Below are 22666 nucleotides of genomic sequence, written 5' to 3'. Positions count from 1 at the left end.
CAAAGTTCCATTTAAGTGTTTCAAAAGTCGCTGGGTCATTATGGAAAATGTAGTACCTGTAATGAAAGTGTGCAGTGCTAATATTTGCATCATGAACTTGTGCTCAACAATCCTTATTGCTTTGACCTCTGAGAATATAGTGCATGGAAACATTTTACTGGGCCACATGCCCCAATTTAACCCAGTTAAATAGGGTTTAGTGAAGCTTCTGCCTAGAAGCGATGACAAGCTCCGTTAAATTAAGAGACCTATGGGACCATTTTGTTCTCTATTATAAATATATGAACTGAAAACTAGCGCAATGTTTAATAATGTGGGGCAAACTCTGAACTATACTTGAAGGGAAAAAAATGAAGTATATGAGAATATGAAACTGGTTGTCTTCACTACAACCTGTTTGGTTCATCTTTAGAAGCAAAGAAACTAGTGAGACTCTAACCAAACTGTAAGTGCGCTGCACTAGAGTTCTGCATCACTCATGTGCGATTTCATTCTCATGCTTCCTCACACATCTTTTGTCAGAAACGGCTCGCCACAGGACAGCACAGCTACAGATGGCGAGCTCGGTTCATGGACTTGATTAGTGTTGACGCAATCGGTGTTGTGAGGAAACGGGAATCCGGCGACGTGCGGGGTCTGTCAAACGCTAGCGCGGAGTCTGAACTACTACAAACGACACTTCCTGACGAGAACTCCATCACGCGCTTCCCAGGGGAAGGCTGAACAAAGCGAGCGCCCCCGCTGTTAGCGTCAAGCGCAGACGCTCGCCAGGAGAAGGTCGAGTGGGAGTGAGGGGAAATGACTGCAAAAGGACAGATTAGATTAGATGAGTAAAAGGTTGTGTCTGTGTGTGTGTGAGATAGAGAACTTCAGCTGACTGAGCACACAAACAGTTATAAACTGAAACTCAAGGATAACGTTTAAACCATTTATTATCGTTTCCTCCTTCAACGGTGCCATTAGAGGATATACACGTCCCAGGACTCGGTGCTGGTTCGAGTCTTCTCATGGTGGAGCTGTGAGATCGAGCTGGAGATCGAGAGGCATCATTTAATCCCACTGTTACTCATGGACTGGGCTTTGCACACGCCCTTCCCAGCCACTTCAAAGGCAGCTCCCTTGTACGTGGCCACACACTGGTCGTCGGTGCGGAGGTCCGGCATTAGCTGCTCCCACACTTTCTTCTTGGGGTTCAGCTCCTTGTCAGGCTCTCCTGCATCAGACAGGAGACACACACACAGGTAAAATCCACTCAGTGGCAGAAAGACACCGTCTGATTTTTGAGTCAAACCGTTGACCAAATGTTCCATGTTGGAAAAGATTAAAGAATCATTAGTCTGACTCCAACGGCAACGATTCCCCTAGAAGAGCTGTGAAAGAGTGGAAACTAAAGGACTGATGGGTAATTCACATATGTTTACCAAAGTCCTAAGAAGCTGTCAGACACCAGTAAGAAGTGGTGCGGGGACATGTGGCCAGCACCAGTCCCAACAACACTGTTCACAACAAGGGGCGACTTCCAGGGGACATCAAAACGACCCAACTCAGGGAGGCCGGGATGATGCATGTGAGTGGATGTCAAGGGTTCGCAATGACCTGATGATCGTTTTTTAGGGTCAATCACAAAGATTTAGGGTGGAAAAGCGTGTGTAAGGGGCCCTTTGCCGGTTCTGCACATTCCCTTCCGACTCTGTCTCTAATCTTATGGCTGTTCATTGGCTTTTGTGTCCATTCAGAAGTCTCTCGTGACCCCTCTTAAAGAGAGAGAACAAGTGAGAAAGGGGAGAAGGAGAGCAGGTGTTGGTGTTTGCTCCTGCAACCAGTAAACATCCTGTTGACGCGATTTGCTGCGGACCATAGAGAAAGCCCCGGTCAGCGGAGCAGACAGTGAGGGGTGGAGACAACGACCCGCCCTCTGCGATGACCTGGCCAACCAGAGTACAGCGGACATCCGATTCACATAAAGCACGCTTTCCCATTGGTTGGGGATACCTCATAAATGAAGCAGCTGGAGGAAGAATCAGGAGGGGGGGAGGCACGAAGATGAAAGCCCCAGGAAAGGCACTCTGGCCTGCAGGAGACTGGGGGCCAGAGCTCATCTGGGTCTAGCCCTGCTCCAGTCTTAACCATCTGGGAATCTTTCCATTTAGCTATTATTTAGTTATCACACTCAATCAATCACACACGCCTATATTACTGTTTTGTTAGTTATGCCATATTGTAAAGCCCAAAGGGAACTTCCACTAAGGCTGTCCTAGCCTTCTGCCATCCTAGGCCATAACCCAGTGAACAGTCACAGACCAGTTAGCCCATTTCCAAATAACAGAGAGAATGCCTTCAAACTAGACTAAATTGAACTAATCAGACTTTGGGGACACACCTCTTAAATGGCGCTGGCGTCTGTGCTGTTTTTGGCCCAGGATTAAACCCTTAATTCACTGGCAAAATTAGACCCAGAGGAAAACATTCAAAATGAGCTGCTGTTTCTGTGGTAAGTGGATAGAGGGACTAGTGTATAGTCCTGCTGGTCGTGTAGGACACACAGATGAGTTCTCAGTGAGCGGTGAAAATGACGAGGTACTGAAGATGTTTGAAGATGACATGCAGAAATGTTTAGCAGACCTAAAATATGAACTTATCAGCCTACGTTACATCACCAAAGTCAAGAAACACAGGTGCAGGCCTGTGTGTGTGCGAGAGAGAGAAGGTTTACCTGGAAACCCCTGAAAGGTGACTCTGTCCCCTGGCACTGCCCCGCTGGGAGGGTCCAGGATCTCCACCTTGTCTGGTGAGCTGGCGCACATGACCATGGCCTGAGACAGGACACCACGCATCTTCGCTGGCTTCAGGTTACACAGCAGCACGGCCATGCGATTCTGCATCTGTGCACACACAATTGGCAGAGCAGAGAGGCGCAAAGCGCTTTGAGACGTGGACCTGCCAATGAAGCGCATCGGCCAGAGATCATTTCTACATCTGAGGCAGATCACTGGAACATTTACATCCCTTTATCTGACAGAGCATCTGGATATTTCTAGTTGTTTTAGAACCATCACACTCCATCCAAACCCCACAACACTGCCCTTTTAAACTCCAGAGGTAGCAGTAGACTGCTCTGTAATAGGCCTGAGAGTCTCAGGGGCTTCATGAGCAAACACCATTGCAACGCTGAGGCACATACAGGCATATGCGTCCTTAAGGCAGAAACTGGTCACCATAGAAACACGTAATTCTGTCATAAAGCCTCAGTGCTTACACTATAGCTGAAGGAAGTGGGATTTAGTCCTTCCAGTATAGAAGTGAAGCTTTGTAAGGTGCTGTGTCCTGGCGTTTCTCCAGCAATGCAGCGTTAGGCAAACAGCTGCGTATGTTGGATGTTTTGGCTTCCTGTTTTTCATAAACAGACTTAACCAGGTAGCAAAGCCAACATATACTTTGGATAGCCAGGTTTTAAACTTAAAGTTAAAGACAACCGTCAATCTCGTAATTACAAAATTACTGCTTATCTGAGGTGAATAAGAATAGTTCTGAACTGACCTCTAAATCGGACTGGGCTGTCTACAGGCGCCTGATGCTTTTCAACACATGCATTTACACTACACACGCTAGTTCCTCACGAGCCGGGGCCAGGCTGCTCACCAACGTCCGTTCCTCCGATTGTCCTGGAAACCACCGAGCTGAGGAGCCCTGGTATTAGTGTTAGAGCCCAACAGACTAAACAGTCAGGTTCACTTCCTTTAAAAGACTAAGTCCTTACTAAACAGGTCTGTTACACTTACAATAACCTGTGGTGCATCGGGGATAAATATTTAGTATTTAACAACTATATAATAAAGAATAATAAATTAAAATGATAAAAGGAATACTGTTATTTTATATGGCTGTTTTGCTGAAGTGCCATAGTGAAAACAGCTGTGAGAATCTCTACATTAAGACGGGATCGCTATTCTCAAATGCACAGTGGAGTAATTTAGTCATAAACGGAGAAGAAAACCTTAAATGCTTAGATGTCCAAAGTAGACAGATTCATGGATACAATTAAAATTACCGACAGACGAACTACTGACAAGGAGTCCCTTAAACAAATCATGAACTGGAGACACTGAGAAACGGCACACATGTCCGCTAACCAACAACTCAGAGGAGCGCGGCGTGAGCACGCTGAAACGCCACGGCAGCGCACACTGCACCGCTCGGCCCAATTTACTGGGACCAATAAAAATGAAATATCCTCCCTCCGCCCACTCTGAAGTTTAGCACCCAAAATCCAAGTGCTGAAATAAAGCTTTCATTTTTGGGGGCAACAAACAATTCCTGGTGTGATGGTGTAAATAAAACAATTTGTGTCACTTCTTTGTTGAGGAAAACAGACTTGATTAAAGTTACACTTTGTAGAGCTTTCTACACAAAGGGCTTTTGAGGTAGGATGTTTGTGTGAACACTATGGTTCAGTTAGACAGAAGAACCACCAGACATCTGAGCACTGTTCCAGTCTTCCAGAAGAACGCACCACTGGGGTGGTTTTAAGGCTTGTTGACTATTTTGTTGACTATTCACATCATTAATATTTTCTTACATATATATAATACACATTATTATTTGGACCTCAGCACAAGATGAGCCACACAGGAAGTAATACTCTTCTTCTTCTCTGCATTGCTACATGAGCTGAAGCTGAGCGGGCTTCACTGAAGCAGGAAGGACACGCTAAGACGCGGTGTAGGGTGGGAGTACCTGCTCTAGAGGGACGTGTCTGACCAGGCCGCTGACCACGGTGCGGGGCGCTTCCTCACCCACATCCACCTGCTCCACGTACAGGGCATCGGCATCCGGGTGCTTTTGCGCAGAGACGATGCGTCCCACCCGGAGGTCCAGCCGAGACACGTCCACCTTCGGCTCGTCCTGAGGGGGTGCGGCGGCCTTCTTCTCCTGCTTCTCTTTGGGGCAGACAGGATGATTTAGTACAGGAAGTACTCCACTCCACAAAGTGCCAATAGAGCTACCGACGGACCGAGGCCGATCAGTACTAGGGTGCCATCACTGGCAACGTGCTGACCTCTCCCATATACTCATTTTTTTGTCTTATTACTGTGAAGACCTTTTGACCAATTTTGAATCTCTGTGGCTGTGGTACTGGTACCAGAAGGTGAGGAAAAGGTCGATGACATATTTGATCACTTTACTGCCAGCACTAAAACATCTCATTCACAGACATGGAGGGTGTGCTCAGAACTGCTACTGTAAGCAGGGTAGCTTGAACCCCTGGTGAAGCAGGCACTGGTCCCAGCACTGGTCCCAACACTGGTCCCAACACTGGTCCCAACACTGGTCCCACGCCACCCCATTCTGGCATTTGTGGATTCTACAACAGAGCTGCTCACAGCAGGAGTTCTTACTTTTCTCTAGGCACTTTTAATACCTCATTTTTAGCAGTGCCACATTCCTCAGGCCGCACACGGAAACTATGCGGCCCTGTCGTCTCTGCTCTGATCTGCTCCGAACCCCCCCACCCCCCCCCCCATCTGAAAACAAATCTGCCAACGGCTGTCACCGCATGCCGCTTCACTCGAACCAAGGCGAGCATTCCAGAACAGTACATTGCTTTTCCACTAGCTCCGCACGCTCAGTAGCTACCAAACTCGAGAGTCCATTAAATTCTTCTAGCCCAACATACACTTCCTGAACACTTGTGTTTGAGTGAGTAGGTTATTAAAAAAAGCAGAAATCAGTAGAACCCAAAGAGAGCTGAACTAATCCCAGCACAAGCGTCATTATATTGAAGCATCACTTTTTTTTTTCCTTCAGCATTTTAAGTTTTTCTTTCAACGGTGATTAACTGTAATGAGCTGTAATTAACCGTGATTCTCCATTCTAGCAATGCCAATGATACAGTCCCATTGTGCCGCTGCCTGCTTGGTGTTCTGCAGGCCTGATGGCTGATTCGTGTGTCAGGGGTACTGCAGACTGCGGTGAGAGGAAGGGACCTAGTGTTTACTACAGGTGTGAGGAATCATTAGAACATTGCATTCATCAGTGATGATGAAATGGATTTCATATTTACATGTTTATATTGAAAGAGTTTGACATCTGGACAAGTGGAAGGAGATAAACACATTCTTACACTCCACCATGTCACAACTCACTTTGCATCAAAACTGGTCCCCATAAATTAGGTTTTCAAAGATTAGTCGCGATCTGGTCTGGGATGGGTCATTTCACCAGATGGGTCCTGAGCTGAAAGAATCTGCTTGATTTATCTCGAGGATAATTTCTATAATAAACAGGCGGATGAGGAATGAGCCGACCAAATCCGACAGCGCCGTTATAACGCGCAGTTTTAGCTCCAGCACAACGAGCACCATCTTGAGCACATTGTTATCTGTGAAAATCCATTCAGGCTTTGATATTGTTCGTGACCCCGTTCTGAAGTGTCAACATGAGACAAACCAGTGGTTCGTATTTGTTTGTGGTTTCAGAGTATGTGGACATGCCAAGCTCACACCACCGCCGCTCTTTGAAGACTCGCATTTTGATGTAATTTAAGACCAAGAAACAAAGTGCAATGGATTTTTACAAATGATTCAGCTTATGGTCATGGTGAGCCTCCAACAGCCAAGAGCTTACGGGAAACAGGGATCCCATACTCAGTCAAGGGCAGGAATATATGAGGCCAGTTGCAATTTCAATGAAAAACAAACAAATAGATTAGCATAAAACATCTGCTTGGAGGAACTTACTTAAATGTGCTTGTACAGTGGGTAGGTGAAGATCCCAGCTGTGACTGAGCACGCAGGAGTTGTAGCATATTTGATTGACATGCAAGGTTAGTTTGTCACAGTGATGCTACATATGGGATCAGTCAGGTGTTCAGATGTTTGTCTTCATTCACTAATAAGTACTCGGAGGTTAACACTTTGCCCATTGGTCTCAGGACCAGGTGCTAGGAGATATGTGAGCACGTGTGCCAGCATGAAGCGATGGTCAGGTTGTTCCTGTCTCTCTGGGATGTAGAGGATTGAGCAGGGAGGTCAATATGGGGTCACATTTAGACAGGTTGGGTCTGTGTTTTAACAGTGAGCTTTGCGCTGTGAAACCATGACAGCTTGAGAAGATATTTGACATTTAATCCAGTGAATAATAAAAAATATGGTTTATGAAACAAATGAATCAGTGACTGTTGAAGTGTGGATCTTGAGATGAAAAGTGTATTTTTAAGGACTGTTATGCAAAATAGCTGGGACAAAATCATTTACAGTATCACTGTGAGGGATTTGCTAAAATTTGCAAATGTAAAAACAAATCACAAATCAGTGCAATAAGATCCAAATTCATCGGAGTAATCCAGTGATCTGATTGGACAGGTTTGTTAATCATTATAGCGCCGTTGGCCTTGCAATACTCGTGGCTGCCACATGCACTTGAGCCCTGTAATAAATCAGGTTTTTGCTGTTCTCTAAGCATCCTGACCAATCCCAGACATCCCGTTATACTCCCAGTGGGTGTTTGGCTGAGCTACGACTTTCACATGATCCGACAGACAATTCATGTCAGCTTGTAGTCATGTTGCAGCTATGACATAATGATTCCCCTGTGCCCTGGTGGCTTTGCGATATGTTGCAAGTCTTACTGCAGTTGCAATTTAATCTCAATTTCGGACTGCGTTCTATAGCACTAGTCAAGGTCTTCAGCCCAGTCCCAAAGGAGACCCCCCCCTCCCCCCTCCCCCTTGTCCCAACTGATCTCACCTTTTTTCTCTGCTTTCACTTTCTTCTTAGCCTCGTCACTGGCAGGTGGAGACTTTTTAGAAGCAGACGGAGGTACGGAGGTGGGTGGAGGAGCACAGGACTCTGGTGCAGACGGCTCGGATACACACTGGGTGGTGGAGTCTGCTGAGGGCATGGGTACCTCTCTCACTAGTCACACACACACACACACACGGGGGAATGAAGGTAGGATGTAGAATGAAGAAAAAGGAGCATCTGTATAAATGGTAAAGAAAAAACCTCCCTAAAGGACCAAAGGGCTCAACACCCATCCCGCCATTAACTGACCCTTTTGTGGTAGTGAACTTGGACACTTCAGCAACCCAAAAAGTACACAGTAACAAATGAAGCCACAGCCCGGCCACTAAATGAACCTGCTCGGTGTGGGATTCCCTGCTTTCCGAGGTTTGGCTTAAAATATAACTGATTAGACTTCTATACAAATATCACCGCCAATATATAAGATTATTGTGCTTAGCATTTTGTTTTTATTGTTGTCTGTACGTGTTGTGCGATGGTGCTGAAAGGCATATCATTTTGCTGTATTAATGTATATTGTATGCTTGGAAAAAGTGTGTTTGGCAACCGATGAAATACGGCACTTTAATTCCATCTCTCCACCCAAGCAGGGACGAGCGTTTGGAAGGTGTGTTAAAGAAGGCATGGTGATGAACGCCTGCACCTTTGGCACTCCGTGCCCGGAGTATTCCTCATTACCCCAGTCAGCTCCGTCCGCCACGACAAAAGAACGGGCGCCTGGTCCGGCTTCTCCAAAGAATGATGGAAATCTGCTCTGACGGATCTCCCTCGCATGCTTAATGGAGTTGAGCCGTATAACTCAACTAAACGACAAAGACGAGGATTATTTATATACTCCGAGGGAGAAGAGGCTCCATCATCCAGATGGATTTAATGGGTAGAGACCATGCAGCCCTCGTGAGTGTGGTGTGGGGGAGGGGGGAATCAAGTCTCTGGGCCAGGCACCCCGGCCAACCCAGAGTCTGCCTCAGCTCTGAGCTCCCATTACGCCGCGCGGGTCAGGTCCCTTCAGGAATGTTCAACATCACCGGTGTGCAGCACAGTCTTTGTTAATTACTGTAATACAGAGTTTACTTTAACCACGGGCTTGTGTTCCCGGTGTGTGCTAGCTCGCTATTCGCAAGCGGAAATTTGAATCAGGCGCTTCAAAGGGCAGACAGCCGCTGACTGAGGGGCTGTACCGTGACGCAGCGCTGCTGCTTTCTGAGAAACCCAGAATTAAGAGCCCCGTTCGGGACTTGATCAGAAGGCTTTTAACGTTTCCATTTGATCTCTGATTAGGCTTTTATGCTCCTTTTATTTAAAAAAATAAACCCTAAAAAATAAACCCTATAACAGAACAAGTGGAAAAACATAACAGGCACGTAAAGTTATTTACAGGCATTCCGAAGGAACGTCCAAAAACAACAGTGGCACTTTCTGAAAAAATGCTACATTTGTTAATTGGGCACGTTTCCCTCCTCGGCGTTCTGGAAGGCATTACTGAAGAGCATAGGCGTAGGTAGCGTCGCGGCCCCGCACGGCAGGCGAGGCCGGACAGCATCAGGTCGCTCGGCCACCACTTCACTCCAAAGCTCACGGTCTCCAAACCAGCATTATGCCTCTCCGACACTACTAAACATGTCCAAATGTGATCCTCTCTAACTGCAACCACACCAGCTGTACAGCGCTAGGTCACGTGGTCTCATTGGTTCTCTCCCTTCACTCCAAAGCAATGCAGTGTGAATGTAGCTGGGGGCTTCATGAGTGGCTTAACAAAAAAACTGGACTTACTGTTCATTGTAATATTTATTCTGACTAGAAAATGACGTACAGATCTGCTGTGGATGCTGTACACTCGTTTTCTCTCCATAATTTACAGCATGATTTATATGACCAAGACACTTTCTTTCCACTGGTAAATAAATGTGCAAGTCCTGAGTGTTCACTGTTGCTGAGCTAAGTGAAAGATTCCTTCTATGAACCTTAACTCTACCCAACAAGGAGTTCCCCAAGGTTCTGTTCTTGGCCCTCTCCTTCGTTTACATGCCACCAGTACACCTAACTTGCCATCACAGCCTTAGACTCCAGTGCTGAAATGAGGACACACACATCTCTAGTAAACTGAAACCCGCCAACCCCTCTCTGGCCTTTACTCTGATTGTACTCACATCAGTAAAGATCTGGATCAACTCCAATTTCCTTAATTAAACTCAACACTGACAATACTGGTGTTCTATTAAAGCTTTTTAGTGCCTATTCCGACTTATCTATTGACATTTCAGGACAAACCCTGTCAAATGTTCATTATGACAGTATCAACCTTTAACTAATCACTTAGCAGGACTGCCCCCCGATCTACATACTGGAAGACTCCAAACCAGTTTCAGCAGCAAAACTACAGCACATGCATCTTCATTAGCATTCATTATGCTAAGCTATGCTAATGACCATTTAAAGCTCTGCAGCAAGGGTCCCCACACACAATTCCATACAAACTGCACAGCCTACCAGTCCCCTTTGCATTCAACACAAAGTTCTTATAATAACTCAGTCATGCATGGATTGGTGCCAAATATACTGCTGAAGCTGCTTCATGCCTACAGGTCCTGTGGTGTGGCACTGGTTGAGGTGCTCAGCTGCTCATGGCACCGAGCGTCATGGTTCCCAAATGATGGATTTGACTCCCCCGAGCCTCCACAACCTCATTCTCCTCCAGATTAAGATTTTAAATCACAATTCTAAAGACATCAACTCTCACAACCCTCGCATGCATCCCATCGTTTGTGCTCTTGTGTCTAATATTACCGCCCCCCCATCCCCTGCCTGTCTGCCCAGGCAGACAAAACCCTTACGTTTGTCTTTACTTTGTCAGATTCTGGTGTTTTGTGTATAGATTTGTCATGTTTATTTATTCTGTATTTTGTTATATCCCTGTTAGAAATCATTCTAATTATTTCTTGTTAAATTACAACCTTAGGTAAGGTACTATTGAAGACAGAAATCAATCTTATCATGACTGTACACTGACTGCTTAGCTAGGGTGCAGTGAAGACGGGTCTAGCGCACTGGACGGCTGCTCTACCTCCTCTTCGTCTCTCCTTCTCCAGAAGCTGCCTCTTCAACTCCTCAATGTCCTTCTTCAGCTTGGCATTCTCCACCATCAGTTTCTTCTCCTCCCTGACAGTGGCCTGCACAACTTCAAAAAGAAAAAAGAAAACCACATCAGAAAGACCTGAGACGGCAGAGGCAGCGGGCTGTGAATGGAGCTCTGCTGGCCCAGGTTCGGGTGGCGAGTGCGTGTCTGGCCTGGAGAACCGGGCCTCTTGCTCACTGGCTTTCTCCTTCAGCAGCTGGACCTGCTCCTTGAGGTACTCAATGATGTGGTCGGCCTCTGCTGCACGCTGCTCCAGTCTCACGAGGGAGGGGGTGTGGCCCGACATCCTGAAGAAGGCGCACCTCAGGAACCTGAGAAAACAAGTCCAGGGTGAAGATCAAACTCAGCGGAAACTCAGACACTTAGAAAGGCGCCTTGAAAAGGTAAACCAAGCAGATCCAGAAGGACACACTATCCCTGTTTGGGGAAGTGTTGTGATTCATGAATGGAGAATCTGTGATGTAAATCCGTGGGGTTTAGGCAGCCAATGCATGGCTCTGATTTTACACCATTTTTCAAGGCTCAGTGATTTTGTGCTTATCACCTACGCCACAGAAAGACTTTCAGATGAAATGCCATATACTACAGCTGTCCAAACAGTTCCTTTCCAAACCCCACACACGCACTCATTCGTTTACGCACACACCTTAAATCTCCAAAGGCAATCTTCAATCGTTATAAGATAAAAATGAATGATTTATACATTCCTACATTCAAAGTTTTTGTGCAGAAAAGTAACATTTCTGAACAAAGGCTGTATGGAAAACTCAAATACCTCTACAGGTTCCAGGTCAGGTTTGTCAAACCAAATTTGCAAATGAAGGTGGGACGCAAACCATACGACATTTATATGAAACAAGCTGTCCATCTTCCCCTGCGGCCGAACTCTCTCATCATGTCCCTCGTGGTGAGAAACGCTGAACCTACACCGTGGTCTCACCTCCCGCACTCCAGTGCTACTACGCTTGTGCTCAGGGTGGATTTCTCCATTTCAAAGGGGCAAAATCACATTTTGTCCCGCTTGGCCAAAAAATGGGTCACTGGTCAAGCCCCCTCCGTCTCCAGCAGTCACAGACGTCAAGCCTGAATTAGGGCTCATCCCCAGAAAACCGAAATCGGGGGATTTTTACAAGGCAAGGGAAGGAGAAGAAAGCATCTTAACACATACTGCAGGGTGGTGCCGGAAAACAACAGCTGGCCCGGGATGAAAACAAAAGCGCTAGGACGAGGAAATTAGAAACACAAAAAAGCTGGAGTTGATAATATCATGGATCAAAGTCCCTTGTTTTCTGGAACCCTTGAACCGATTTAAGTTGGTGGAAGAATTTACAAGCACCACGATAGAGCTGTTTTCGTTTGCTTAGCCCCTAAAAATGAGCATTGGAATTTTGTTGAGTCCCGCTTTGTAACCTCCAAGAATGTCGAGACTCTTTGGCCTGCTGTGAAGTCCTGCAGTGGTCATCTCCACCCACAATGCCCAGCAGAGCAGTCATAACATTAGTATCAGCAGTGCTGCAGTCCCAGCCAAAGACGTAGGACCACGAGCCACTGACATGAGCAGAGATTTAACAGACAGGCTCTGGGGGGCGGGGGGTGTGGACCTCACTTCCTCTAAAGACATTAAGGCCATATTATGTTTATTCAATCTAAATGACAGGGCTAGAAGAACACAGCCAAACTAAGCCACGGTAGCAGGCATGCTCCCACTCATTACACTGCAACAGGTGTGTGGATAAACCTCATTCTGTTCTGAGAGTAGCAGAACCAACTGCCCTGTGAAAACTCCCAATATGACCATGTATTAAGGATTAAACATAAAGTGTGAATATACGGTAATTCCATATTAAACGTGGTTTTATGAAAACAAGGTTCACTACAATTACAGCAACGTCAGCATGTAATCCCATTACGGCTGTTGTGATCCTTTTTAAAGGAATATAATTCAGAGCAAATGGTTTGCCATTTTTTTCATCAAGAGTTCTTTGAGGGCTGGAAGCCACTGAAGCGTATGGACATCTATGTGGACTGTGGGTGCTGTATGAGGTCTGTAAAATGGCTTCGCCTTACCAGCAGTCCGATGGTATCGTGTGAACACCCATCAAGGCTCAGCAAAACATGCCACTCTTTCAAGCTGCTGGGACTGTTTAAGTCACCACAGCTAAGCAGCGAGATGAAACATTTGCCTGCTAAGCTGAATGAAAACCGTATGGTGCACAGCTGGCATTGGGCTTGTGGGCATTTTACAACCATGTATGCCATCAGGCGAGTGGAAAAGGCTCATGTTTACGACACCTACCAATGCTGATGGTAAACTTTTCCAAAGACGATTCCATCACATCAAGTGACCTGCCACTTTCACTTACAGAAGTGCTGATTCACTTGCATTGTGTTTCTAGGCAGAAGCAGTTTTATAGAGCTGCATTAACCTGCCCTCAAATCTTGTTGAACAAATGACCGATTGCTTCATACTATGAATCGTGCATGACAAAAAGGCTACAGTGGATTTGAGTGAAAACATTGTAGACCTACGCTGAGTAGCGCTATAAACCTCCACCAGAGCAGAATAGACCAAGTTATCAGCTACAGGCAATATGAAAACAACACAGTCCATCTTTACTGTACAAATAATGTCCAACACTATTTTCACATGCATTCTGTATCTTTACACACACACAACAAAAAAACTTACTGCATATTTATAACAAAGTAACATACTCAGTTACATTACTACAAGATCAGATCTCGTGTCTGTGTAATCCAAGTGTTAATCTGTATAGTAGGTAGTGACTGAAACTAAAGTGTTGTTGGTACACTCCTGCTCCAACTACAGTGTCGTGTTGCTGCTGACGTAGTTACATGTCCCAATGTATTTTCATGTCTATCCAGAACTACACAAGTCTGTGATCGTGGAGTTTCCTAGGGAGTGCAGACATGTATGTAACTGTTAACTATTATAACCGAGAGCTGTTGGACAACTAACTGTCGTTAACACATCAGCAGCCGGGTGACTTGGTTCTACGGTTTCTGCTCAAATTCACACGACAGAAGCTAAAACTGCACTGCTGGGAATGACAAGAGCAGGTGGCACGGGACAATTACCACAGGTCCGCTCGCATTTGGTGGAATTATTATTAATACGGTGAATTATTAGAGTAATAATCCGAGGAGCGTTCATAAACCACCTCAGATATGTAGTGTGCAGCGACACAGACCCGGACACTACACTTCATTATTATTAATGTACCGCGAGGCGGCTAGCTAACATGATCATATCTACTGGAAGCCCAACGACCGGTTTGTAGTTGAGCAATCCTAAGAGACGGTTTATGGCAAAACACGCAGGAAAGGTGTATATATTCAAGATTCAAGGATGTGCATCGAGTCATGCATATTTGAAAACTTACATCCAAGTGCAATCACAAGTGCAAACGCCGTCAGCTGGCTAGCTAGCCACTATGTCACGCGCTGTGTGAGCTGCACTGTCGCTCGTGCAGCGCGTAGTGTCGCCTAGTGATGACGCAGAGGCCACGTGACTATTTCAAAGCGACCCCGGAAGTGTTTTTCTAATGAAGCGCTTATAGACGAATAAGGTGGAGGTCCCGGTGTGAGCAGATCGGTTTAGTCGTTCAAAAACGGTATGTCATTTGAATTATTCTTTTATGGTCTTTTCCCCTTGTTGATCTGATGCCAAAAACATGCACATATGCGAGTTATAACGCGGGCAAATGTTCATTCATCAACCGTTTTGGTCCTGGGTAAACCAGTGACCACCAGTGTTGAGTGTCTCTTCATGTAACACACCTTAGAATAATGATTGACGTTTGCGGGGAAATCTAGATATTCTCCATGCTGTATTACTCTTAGCTGATCACTGTTTTCCTTCCCACTTAAATCATGGCGTTTCCTTCATTAATGCACTTTGTCACGTTTTTTGAGCAGTGTGCCCTCAGCCTGAGGTGAAGTGTCCGACACGTCAGGGAGGTCATGCAGGCCCTGGGGGATGCTGAGCTTGGGGCCTTCACCTTTTTTGCGTCCCCCCTACCTCACGATGTGTGTGGGAGCAACGGCCTTCCTTTGACCCCCAACTCCATCAAGATCCTGGGACGCTTCCAGATCCTCAAGACTATCACCCACCCCAGACTCTGCCAGTATGTTGATATTACGCGAGGAAAGCATGGTATGGCATGTCCGCCCTGAATATAAGTGATTTGTTTATTTTTTTGTTTTTGCTTGCTTGCTTCAAGAAAGACAGAGACTGTACAACTATAGGCTGTTTCAGATTCACATTTGTCCTTTTAAACTGAGCGGCTGGGCATGTCCAGAACTGAAGGTGCACTGGCCTCCTCTTCCAGGAAACTTTCACCATAGTGCTGGCTCTGTGTACACCGTCATGTTCTTCTGGTTGTGTTTATCAAAGCAGATTACTCACTTTCTACACAGGCCAAATCAAACTGTGGGAGGTTCCTTTATGTTGTTGTTCATCTGTAACTAATTTATTGTTTTTTCCACAACTAGCAGACTTGTTGGCAGGCCTCTGATGGCTAAATAACATCTTAAGGAGAGACACCTGCATTATATTTAGAATGGAGTTTAGCTAATAGATATTGAATCTAAAAACATTAATGTTCATCTTTGTGTTGATGGCACATTATTTGATAGACAGTGAGTGAAATTTGTATTTATTGGATCATTACTAACTATTAAGGTCTTTTCATTTTTAAATAAAAATTAATTAAAGAAAGATTTGTGCCCAGAAAATGTTTTGATCCTGCAGTACCCTAACTCTTAACATATGCACCACATTGTAGGGGCTAACGTTTGCTCCCTAAAATACCCAAAATCTTGACATACACAGGTGATTATAGGGGCTAATGTTTGAATCTTACAGTACCATAATCCTTAATATTAGCAGGTCTTTGTAATGGCTAAGTAGCAACTATTCAGAACAGATGAATTGCTTGGTTGCTTACTGGATTACTGGAGCCTAATTGGATTTTTAATATCTTCTGCACACCAAGTTATACTTGGCAAAGTCAAAATAAAAATTGACAAGAGCCAATAGAAATGTGACGCCTGCTAAAGCTTAAACCTGTCAGAGCCACCAAGCCACACTTTCATTACTTCATAACAGACACAGCAAAAGTCTTGTGATGTTAGGTTGCAGGAGCTGTTTCACATCAGCTGACTGGAGATCACGGCGTCATAATCTCCAGCACCCAGATTTCATCCCAGTGGAAGTGTGGAGTGATTTACGTGGGGGTCCAGACACCTGTCTTGGTATCTCCTGTGATTCGGAGTCGACTTGTTCGGTGACCTGATGGCTTTTCATAACGCATGCGTGTGCTGTTTGTCCTGCAGAAAGGCTCATTGTAGTCGCTGAGCACCATCAAAGCAGCCTCAAGGATCTTCTCAAGCATAACCAGCCAGTCAGGTAAGACCACCACACTGGTCTTAATTAGCATATGCATTTGATCATTTGAATAAGCAGTATGTTCTTCACCTTAAGCGGACTCTTGTGTTAATTAATTAAAGGCCTAAGCGTGCACAGCTGGGCTGCGCTCTTGCCATCTCCTGGCCAAACTCGGCTTCCTCACTCAAATGTGGGTTTTTATCCCTGAATCCAAACTACTTCATTTAAAGTACATCCTGCAGTACAAGTGCATCTAGTCTGCTACAGTTAAACATGGACTCAGATAAAATTTCACTTGTTACTGAATATTTTAAGATTATTTGGGATGGATGAAGACATTTTTAATTTAAAGTTTTAATTGTGAACAGGTGCAATGTGCATTACAACCTGTAATACAGAATACAAGAATATTCTTGGCAGTTAGAGTTTAGGAGTGTTTTCAGTGTCTTTTGCTTTCCACATACTCTCCATTTTTTCCAAATGTGAATCATGTGTAGGTTAAGGTCTGAACAACCAGGCAAGAACAGACAGGAGCAGGATCAGTGGAGTGGGCATGTCCAGAGGCTTTTAGCAAATCTCCAACCTTGTAGAAATTTAAAACCCCGCCCCACTCCACTTTGTGCATTTATTTGAAACACATTGATGTTTTTATTTTTACATTTAGGACAGGACAGGACCAGTGTTAGTGAGTTTCTATTGATTTACTAAATGAACAAAGATGAACACAGTGTACTGTGAGACAGTACCCAGATTTTAGTGCCCCCTAGTGGAGAATTTACTGCTTGCTAAGAGTGAGTGAGGGAATGATTTACTGTCCAGTTCCATGAAGTGCTGCTCATCTATTAAAAAATTTTTTCTGTTTACCTTGTAAGGATTAGAAACCATAGATCCAAACTTGGGGACAAATTTTGTAATGCAGGAAAAACGCTCATTAAAATTGAGTGTAAATGGAAAGTAAAAGTAACAGTGTACTGAAAGTAAATGTGTGAAAGTTCTCTGTAATGGTGGGTTTTGGCAGGCTCATTCGGGATCCTTTGAAACGTTTTAGAGTAGAAGCCAGCTGAACGTAATGGGTTGTTTTATATGTTAAGAATGCTGTGTGTGTTCCAGCTTGGAGAAAGTGCTCCAGATCGCCTATGAAGTGCTGGAGGGACTGGTGTTCATGAACACACATGGCCTGGTCCATCGAGCCCTTAGTCCTCATAATGTCCTCCTAGACCGCAAGGTACGGTAGACACCACCTTTTAATAACTGCGGTGAAATGTTAGATTTTACTGATTGCAATGTCCTGGTATTTCTTTTATTTATTTTTTTACTACGGTAATTAATGCATATCAAATTCCAGTTCTGGAAGGACACAGCGGTGCATGTTCCTGTTTTTCCTGATATATCGACCAATTATCAAGTCCCTATTGAAAGAAAAAAATATAAATTTTGCAGGCTGTGGCCTTCAAACACTGGACACTGCTCTCAGGAACCTGACAACATGCACTGAAAATCACTATAAGTGAAACTCAAATAATTTGGCACTCTGCACCACAGCTGATTTTACTCACCATTTGCTAACCTCGTAATTGACATGAGTAACCGTTACCATACAAGAGTCCAGATGTCTCTGTGCGTCTGGACTGGTTTCATGTCGTCCCTGCTGGTTCCCCTGAGCTGCCGCTTCTCTTTCTCCTACTGTGAACAGGGAAAGGTTAAACTGGCCAAGTTTGGTCTTTATCATATGACGGACCGAGGTGCAGATGTCGATTTTCCTATCGGGTAAGCAGCTTCTGCCTTTTGCCTTCGTGCGCATCATGAATTCATCCAGATTCCTAGCTTTATAAACACACAGAAGTCTTTATGGGTGAAGTTCTCGTCAGATTCTCATGTGAAGCTCTAGGGAATCCTTAAACTGCGCCTGGATCCCACAAAGGCACACCATGGCTCTGATCTGAGACCTCAGCGTTTCATGAAAGGGAAGATCAGTGGCGTGTGCTGCATCTCGTAATGAAGCGAGAGGAACTAATATGAGATGTGTGTCATCATGGTCCATCTTCATTTTGATCAAAACCAGGTCTCGGATATCAAAGCAAACTTCCTCTGAGGGAGTCGTAAATAACATGCCCAGGCAGTGGAGCCTGTACCCCCCCCCCCCCCCCCCACCCCCAACCCCTCCCTGGGGGCGCTTCTCCTAATATCCGGCTGGAGATTGGCTTTTTCGGGGGCTGGGGAGGGTGGGGAGGATGGACGTAGAGAGTGGATTCTCCTGACCTGGAATGGCCTTTTTCTATTTGGTTTTCGCACACTGCCAGCACCATCTGCCCAGAAAATGTAATAAGCTTATCTAGCAGCAGTGATTGGCTGTGCTGGCTCTCACTGGGGGCAGTTACAGGGTCAATATGAACAATAAGAGTCGCGTGCGGACCGGCCGGCGCTGACTTCTGTCCACTGTAGATTCTCTACGCCGTCATTGATATGCACCCAACTGAATGTCTGTCTTGCATACAGTTCCATATGGTCCGTGTGGCTTGATGACAATGGCACAAAAATCATATAGGTATATTTTTCTCTAGCCCCCCCATCTTTCAGTATACATAAAGTCCTTAAATGTCATAATCGACGAGTTATGTAGTGGTTCCTGTCTGTGCTCGGGAGGGTCTGTGCACATACCCCATCATCCATCTCTCTCTCTCTCTCTGGTCTCGCCTTTGTGCCTGCAGGTATCCCTCCTACCTTGCCCCAGAGGTGATCGCGCAAGACACGTTCTTCTCCTCGGAGGCCTGTGTGGGGGACGTCCCTCGGCCCTCGGGGCCCAAGGCTGACGTGTGGTCTCTGGGCGTGCTGCTGTTCGAGCTCTGTGCAGTAGGTGCTTCCGTCCCGCTCTCTGTCTGTCCGTCATCCCGAGAGGAGGAACTGTCCTGAGATAAACCTCCGTGTTTTTGTTTTTCAGCATTCGATGGTGTGTTTTTGTTCAGTACGTTTAGTTTCAGAGTTTTATAGAGTTTATAGAATTTCGTTGGTTTTTTGTTTTTTTGTTTGTTTATTTAAAAAGTCGTGCCATGGTAAATAGTTCCAACCTTCACCCGAGTGGTTCTGTTGAAGCTCAGCTCTGTTCGTGGCGTGGGACTTGACATCCATTCTGCAGTGGCCACAAATTCTGCTTTTACTATTTCAGTGGGTTTACTTGTTATTGTGCTAAAATGATTTTTGTGCATTGGACCCTGAGGAGAGAAGGGACATAAACTATGTGTTTTGTAAGCCATGTCACAAGATACCATTCACATTTTTGGAGAGCATAAATTCTTTTTTTTTATTTTTTCCACTTTTTATTGTATCTGCTTGAATACAGAAAGTGTTGCAGTGTTTGTTTATGATAAATGCATGTAAACAGTATTATGCAACAAAAAAAAAGAGACCTTTTCATTTATTTCATTTCCAGTCAGTCATTAAGTGTAAACCATTCATTTATCAGTGCCAGCGAAATACGCAAGAAACACATATTTGTGGGAAAATTCCATGACACTCTCCAGCACTCCGTATATCAAACCTGTCAGCAGCGGCTTGTCTCTGTCACCCTTCTGCAGTCTCGCCAACATCTGATATTTGTATGTCGCTCTGGATGAGCGCGTCTGCTAAATGGCCTAAATGTACAGGTCACTGGCACCTTTGACCTCAGTGGAGACCCTTACTTTCACGCAAACAATGACCCATGCACACTTTAGCTAGCTGTCCTTTCAACCCCCCTATTATCATTTTGAGCAACTAAAGGAAATATTCCTGAAGGCATTAGATACAAGATAAACTGCCTTTGTAAGGAAGGGTCAAAACTAGAGTTAGAATTAACAACATATAACATCTGGAGGGGTTTTTTGCTTTAGTTTTATTGAGGCCATCATGTTTGCTGATAAGTACAAAATGTAATAAAGACCCCAGGCACATTCCTGAGAAGATGAAGACCTATTTAAAAGGAGCTGGTACCATTCTGAAGATGTTGGAGCCCAGACCTTGACCTCACTGAGCAAACGTAGGATTACTTGGATCATGAGAAACGGGAGAAGATGCCAGCAGTTACTAAAACTGACCTTGGAGCCCTTTACCTGAAGCCCGGAAATGACTTGCAGAATTCTTTGAAAGTCTCTTGAAAATAAGTTGTTCTAACAGAAAAGAATGGACACACAAAATACTGAAAACAATGCTGATATTGTGAGACCTTGGGGTCATTTTCTGATAAGTTCTTTCTGACATTCGTTCTGACAATAAGAACATTGAGGAACAGAAGGGCTGGTCACTATTTTCCATGTAATTAAGTATCTTCTCATTGCTTGCGTGGCCTCAGACCTTAACCATCTTTTGTGTCATCCAACAGGGGAGGCGACTTTTACAGAATCTTGAAATAAGTGAAAGGTTAAAGTTCATCATCACTTTAGGTAAGCTGACGGACAGCATTTGACACTGCTGTTCACATGTTCTCCGAGCCCTACGTTTTCTCTACATTTGTGTGTAAAACGCATGTTGTGGTTTCCTCAAACCCAAGTCAGTTGTTCTGCACTGTTAATTTTACTGGCACACTTTAAACACATTCCTTTGATCATTTTGGTTGGTCCTGTAGGCTGCATGGACGACATAGTCACTGTCCTCGCTGAGGAACATGGCTGCTTAGATGTCATCAAGGTGAGTCCCCATGGCAACGCACGACCCCAGATTAGCTCTTCGGGTGGACAGGAAATGTCTGTTTTCTCACTCTGTCCTCTGTCCTGTGCTTCTGTACTGCTTGGGGCTCTGCTGATGCGATACGTGTCCTCCTTAGGAGCTACCGGACAATGTGCAGACCTTACTGAGGAGGTGCCTGACGTTCCTGCCTTCAGCAAGGTAGCGCACCATCTGCAGAATGACTTCTGCTCTGCTGGCTCCACAATCATTATGGAGAGGTGCTTCTGGAGAAGAGCTTCGCTGTAGTTCTGGAGAAGAGCTTCGCTGTAGTTCTGGAGAAGAGCTTCGCTGTAGTTCTGGAGAAGAGCTTCGCTGTAGTTCTGGAGAAGAGCTTCGCTGTAGTTCTGGAGAAGAGCTTCGCTGTAGTTCTGGAGAAGAGCTTCGCTGTAGTTCTGGCCTTTCTGTCCTTTTTCGCTCCTTCAGAGTACCTAATGTTTGGTATTTTATAGATTTTCCAATAATTTTCTGACCGGGTGTATTTGGCTTTTGACAAAATGACCCAAGTTTAAGTAGTTCTTTAAAGAAAAAAATTGTTTGACTTATGTAAATTACATAATAATTACATATTTTAACAATTAATATACTTTGTAAAAATACTTTTAAACATATTATTTAACATTTTAAATTATGCAGGGGGATCAGAGACAATAATGCCATGTTGTAAGCCTTCAAAAAGCAGTGTTCAGCACAGCTGTAAATCCCATATTTCAGGCCCACCCCGGCACAGCTCCTGCAGGAGCCCGCCTTTGAGGGCGTGGCCTGCCTCTACACAGCCTATCAGAGCCCAGTGGGTCTCTTCTCTTCCTCACCACGCTGTGCTCCTCTGGAACTTCCTGACGATATCAACGAGCTCTGCAAAGGTCTGACGCTCGCCGCCCCGGCAGCCTGTGCAAAACATACCGGATCTGATCTCAATCTCTATATTCTCATTATAATATATTCACTGAATCTTGGTATATGCGTAGCTCGTGCGTAATTCAGTGCGTACATTGAATCCTAGTTGTTTAAACATTTATGAACGTATGTTATGTGGTCAAATGCAGTCAGCACTTCTTCCGGTGCATTTAATAGGAAGTGCTCGGCTAAGCGGGATCTGTCCTGAATGTCTTGCACTCCATGTTTGGCGTAGACGGCGAGGATGACTACCTGTCCGAGAGGGCTGTAGATGAAGTGTACCACCTGTGGTGTCTGGCGGGAGGAGACTTGGAGAAAGAGCTGACCAACAAAGGCATCATCCAGTCCAAACCACCAGTGTGCACGCTGCCCAAGTACATACACACACACACACACACACACACAAGCCTAACCTCATCCTCAGTATCCAGAAAGAAATGTTTTTGCCCTTTGAGTTTAAGGTTGACAAAAAAGTACATCCCTGTGTTGGGGCCATTGTGCTGCTTCTGAATAGGTGGGCAGCTGCTTTATGGTTAAGTTTGTCCTACACAGGCAGCTGAGCACAAGAACGCTCTGGCTGTGTGATGTTGCCACGGTGCTGCTGTGTCTGTGCACCTCTGGCCATGTGCCATCCACACTGCCTCTCAGAAATGGGCCTGCAGCTGCTGGTTAAAGACTCCATTAGCCAGTCAGCCAGGATGGCCCCTGAAGATTGGGAGCCTTCTC

General features: G+C 45.2%; 2 protein-coding genes across 7 annotated transcripts in view; one reads left to right on the top strand and one right to left on the bottom strand.

The window, feature by feature from the left end:
* Positions 1–914: 914 nt before the first annotated feature.
* Positions 915–14487, bottom strand: aimp1a (aminoacyl tRNA synthetase complex interacting multifunctional protein 1a). Its single transcript, XM_076974918.1, has 7 exons — positions 14343–14487; positions 11116–11249; positions 10867–10980; positions 7746–7913; positions 4735–4937; positions 2714–2882; positions 915–1213 (listed from the first exon to the last, which is right to left on the bottom strand). Coding segments are annotated over exons 1-7 (957 nt in total). The 5' UTR covers positions 14345–14487; the 3' UTR covers positions 915–1046.
* The window catches only part of tbck (TBC1 domain containing kinase), a 49415-nt gene continuing 41182 nt past the window's right edge, over positions 14434–22666 (top strand). For all 6 annotated transcript variants that reach the window (XR_013121346.1, XR_013121347.1, XR_013121345.1 and 3 more), the window contains exons 1-11: positions 14434–14573; positions 14878–15115; positions 16297–16369; positions 17459–17573; positions 18042–18115; positions 19057–19198; positions 20703–20763; positions 20946–21007; positions 21144–21205; positions 21758–21906; positions 22176–22314. Coding sequence is in view for 3 of the 6 variants with exons in the window: in XM_076974910.1 (XP_076831025.1) it covers positions 14923–15115; positions 16297–16369; positions 17459–17573; positions 18042–18115; positions 19057–19198; positions 20703–20763; positions 20946–21007; positions 21144–21205; positions 21758–21906; positions 22176–22314 (1070 nt within the window). In the remaining 3 variants the exon portion in view is untranslated. The remainder of the gene's footprint in view (positions 14574–14877; positions 15116–16296; positions 16370–17458; positions 17574–18041; positions 18116–19056; positions 19199–20702; positions 20764–20945; positions 21008–21143; positions 21206–21757; positions 21907–22175; positions 22315–22666) is intronic.

This window comes from Brachyhypopomus gauderio, chromosome 15 (assembly GCF_052324685.1).
Source record: "Brachyhypopomus gauderio isolate BG-103 chromosome 15, BGAUD_0.2, whole genome shotgun sequence".
Taxonomy (NCBI): Eukaryota; Metazoa; Chordata; class Actinopteri; order Gymnotiformes; family Hypopomidae; genus Brachyhypopomus; species Brachyhypopomus gauderio.
This window is presented reverse-complemented; position numbering and strand designations above follow the sequence as displayed.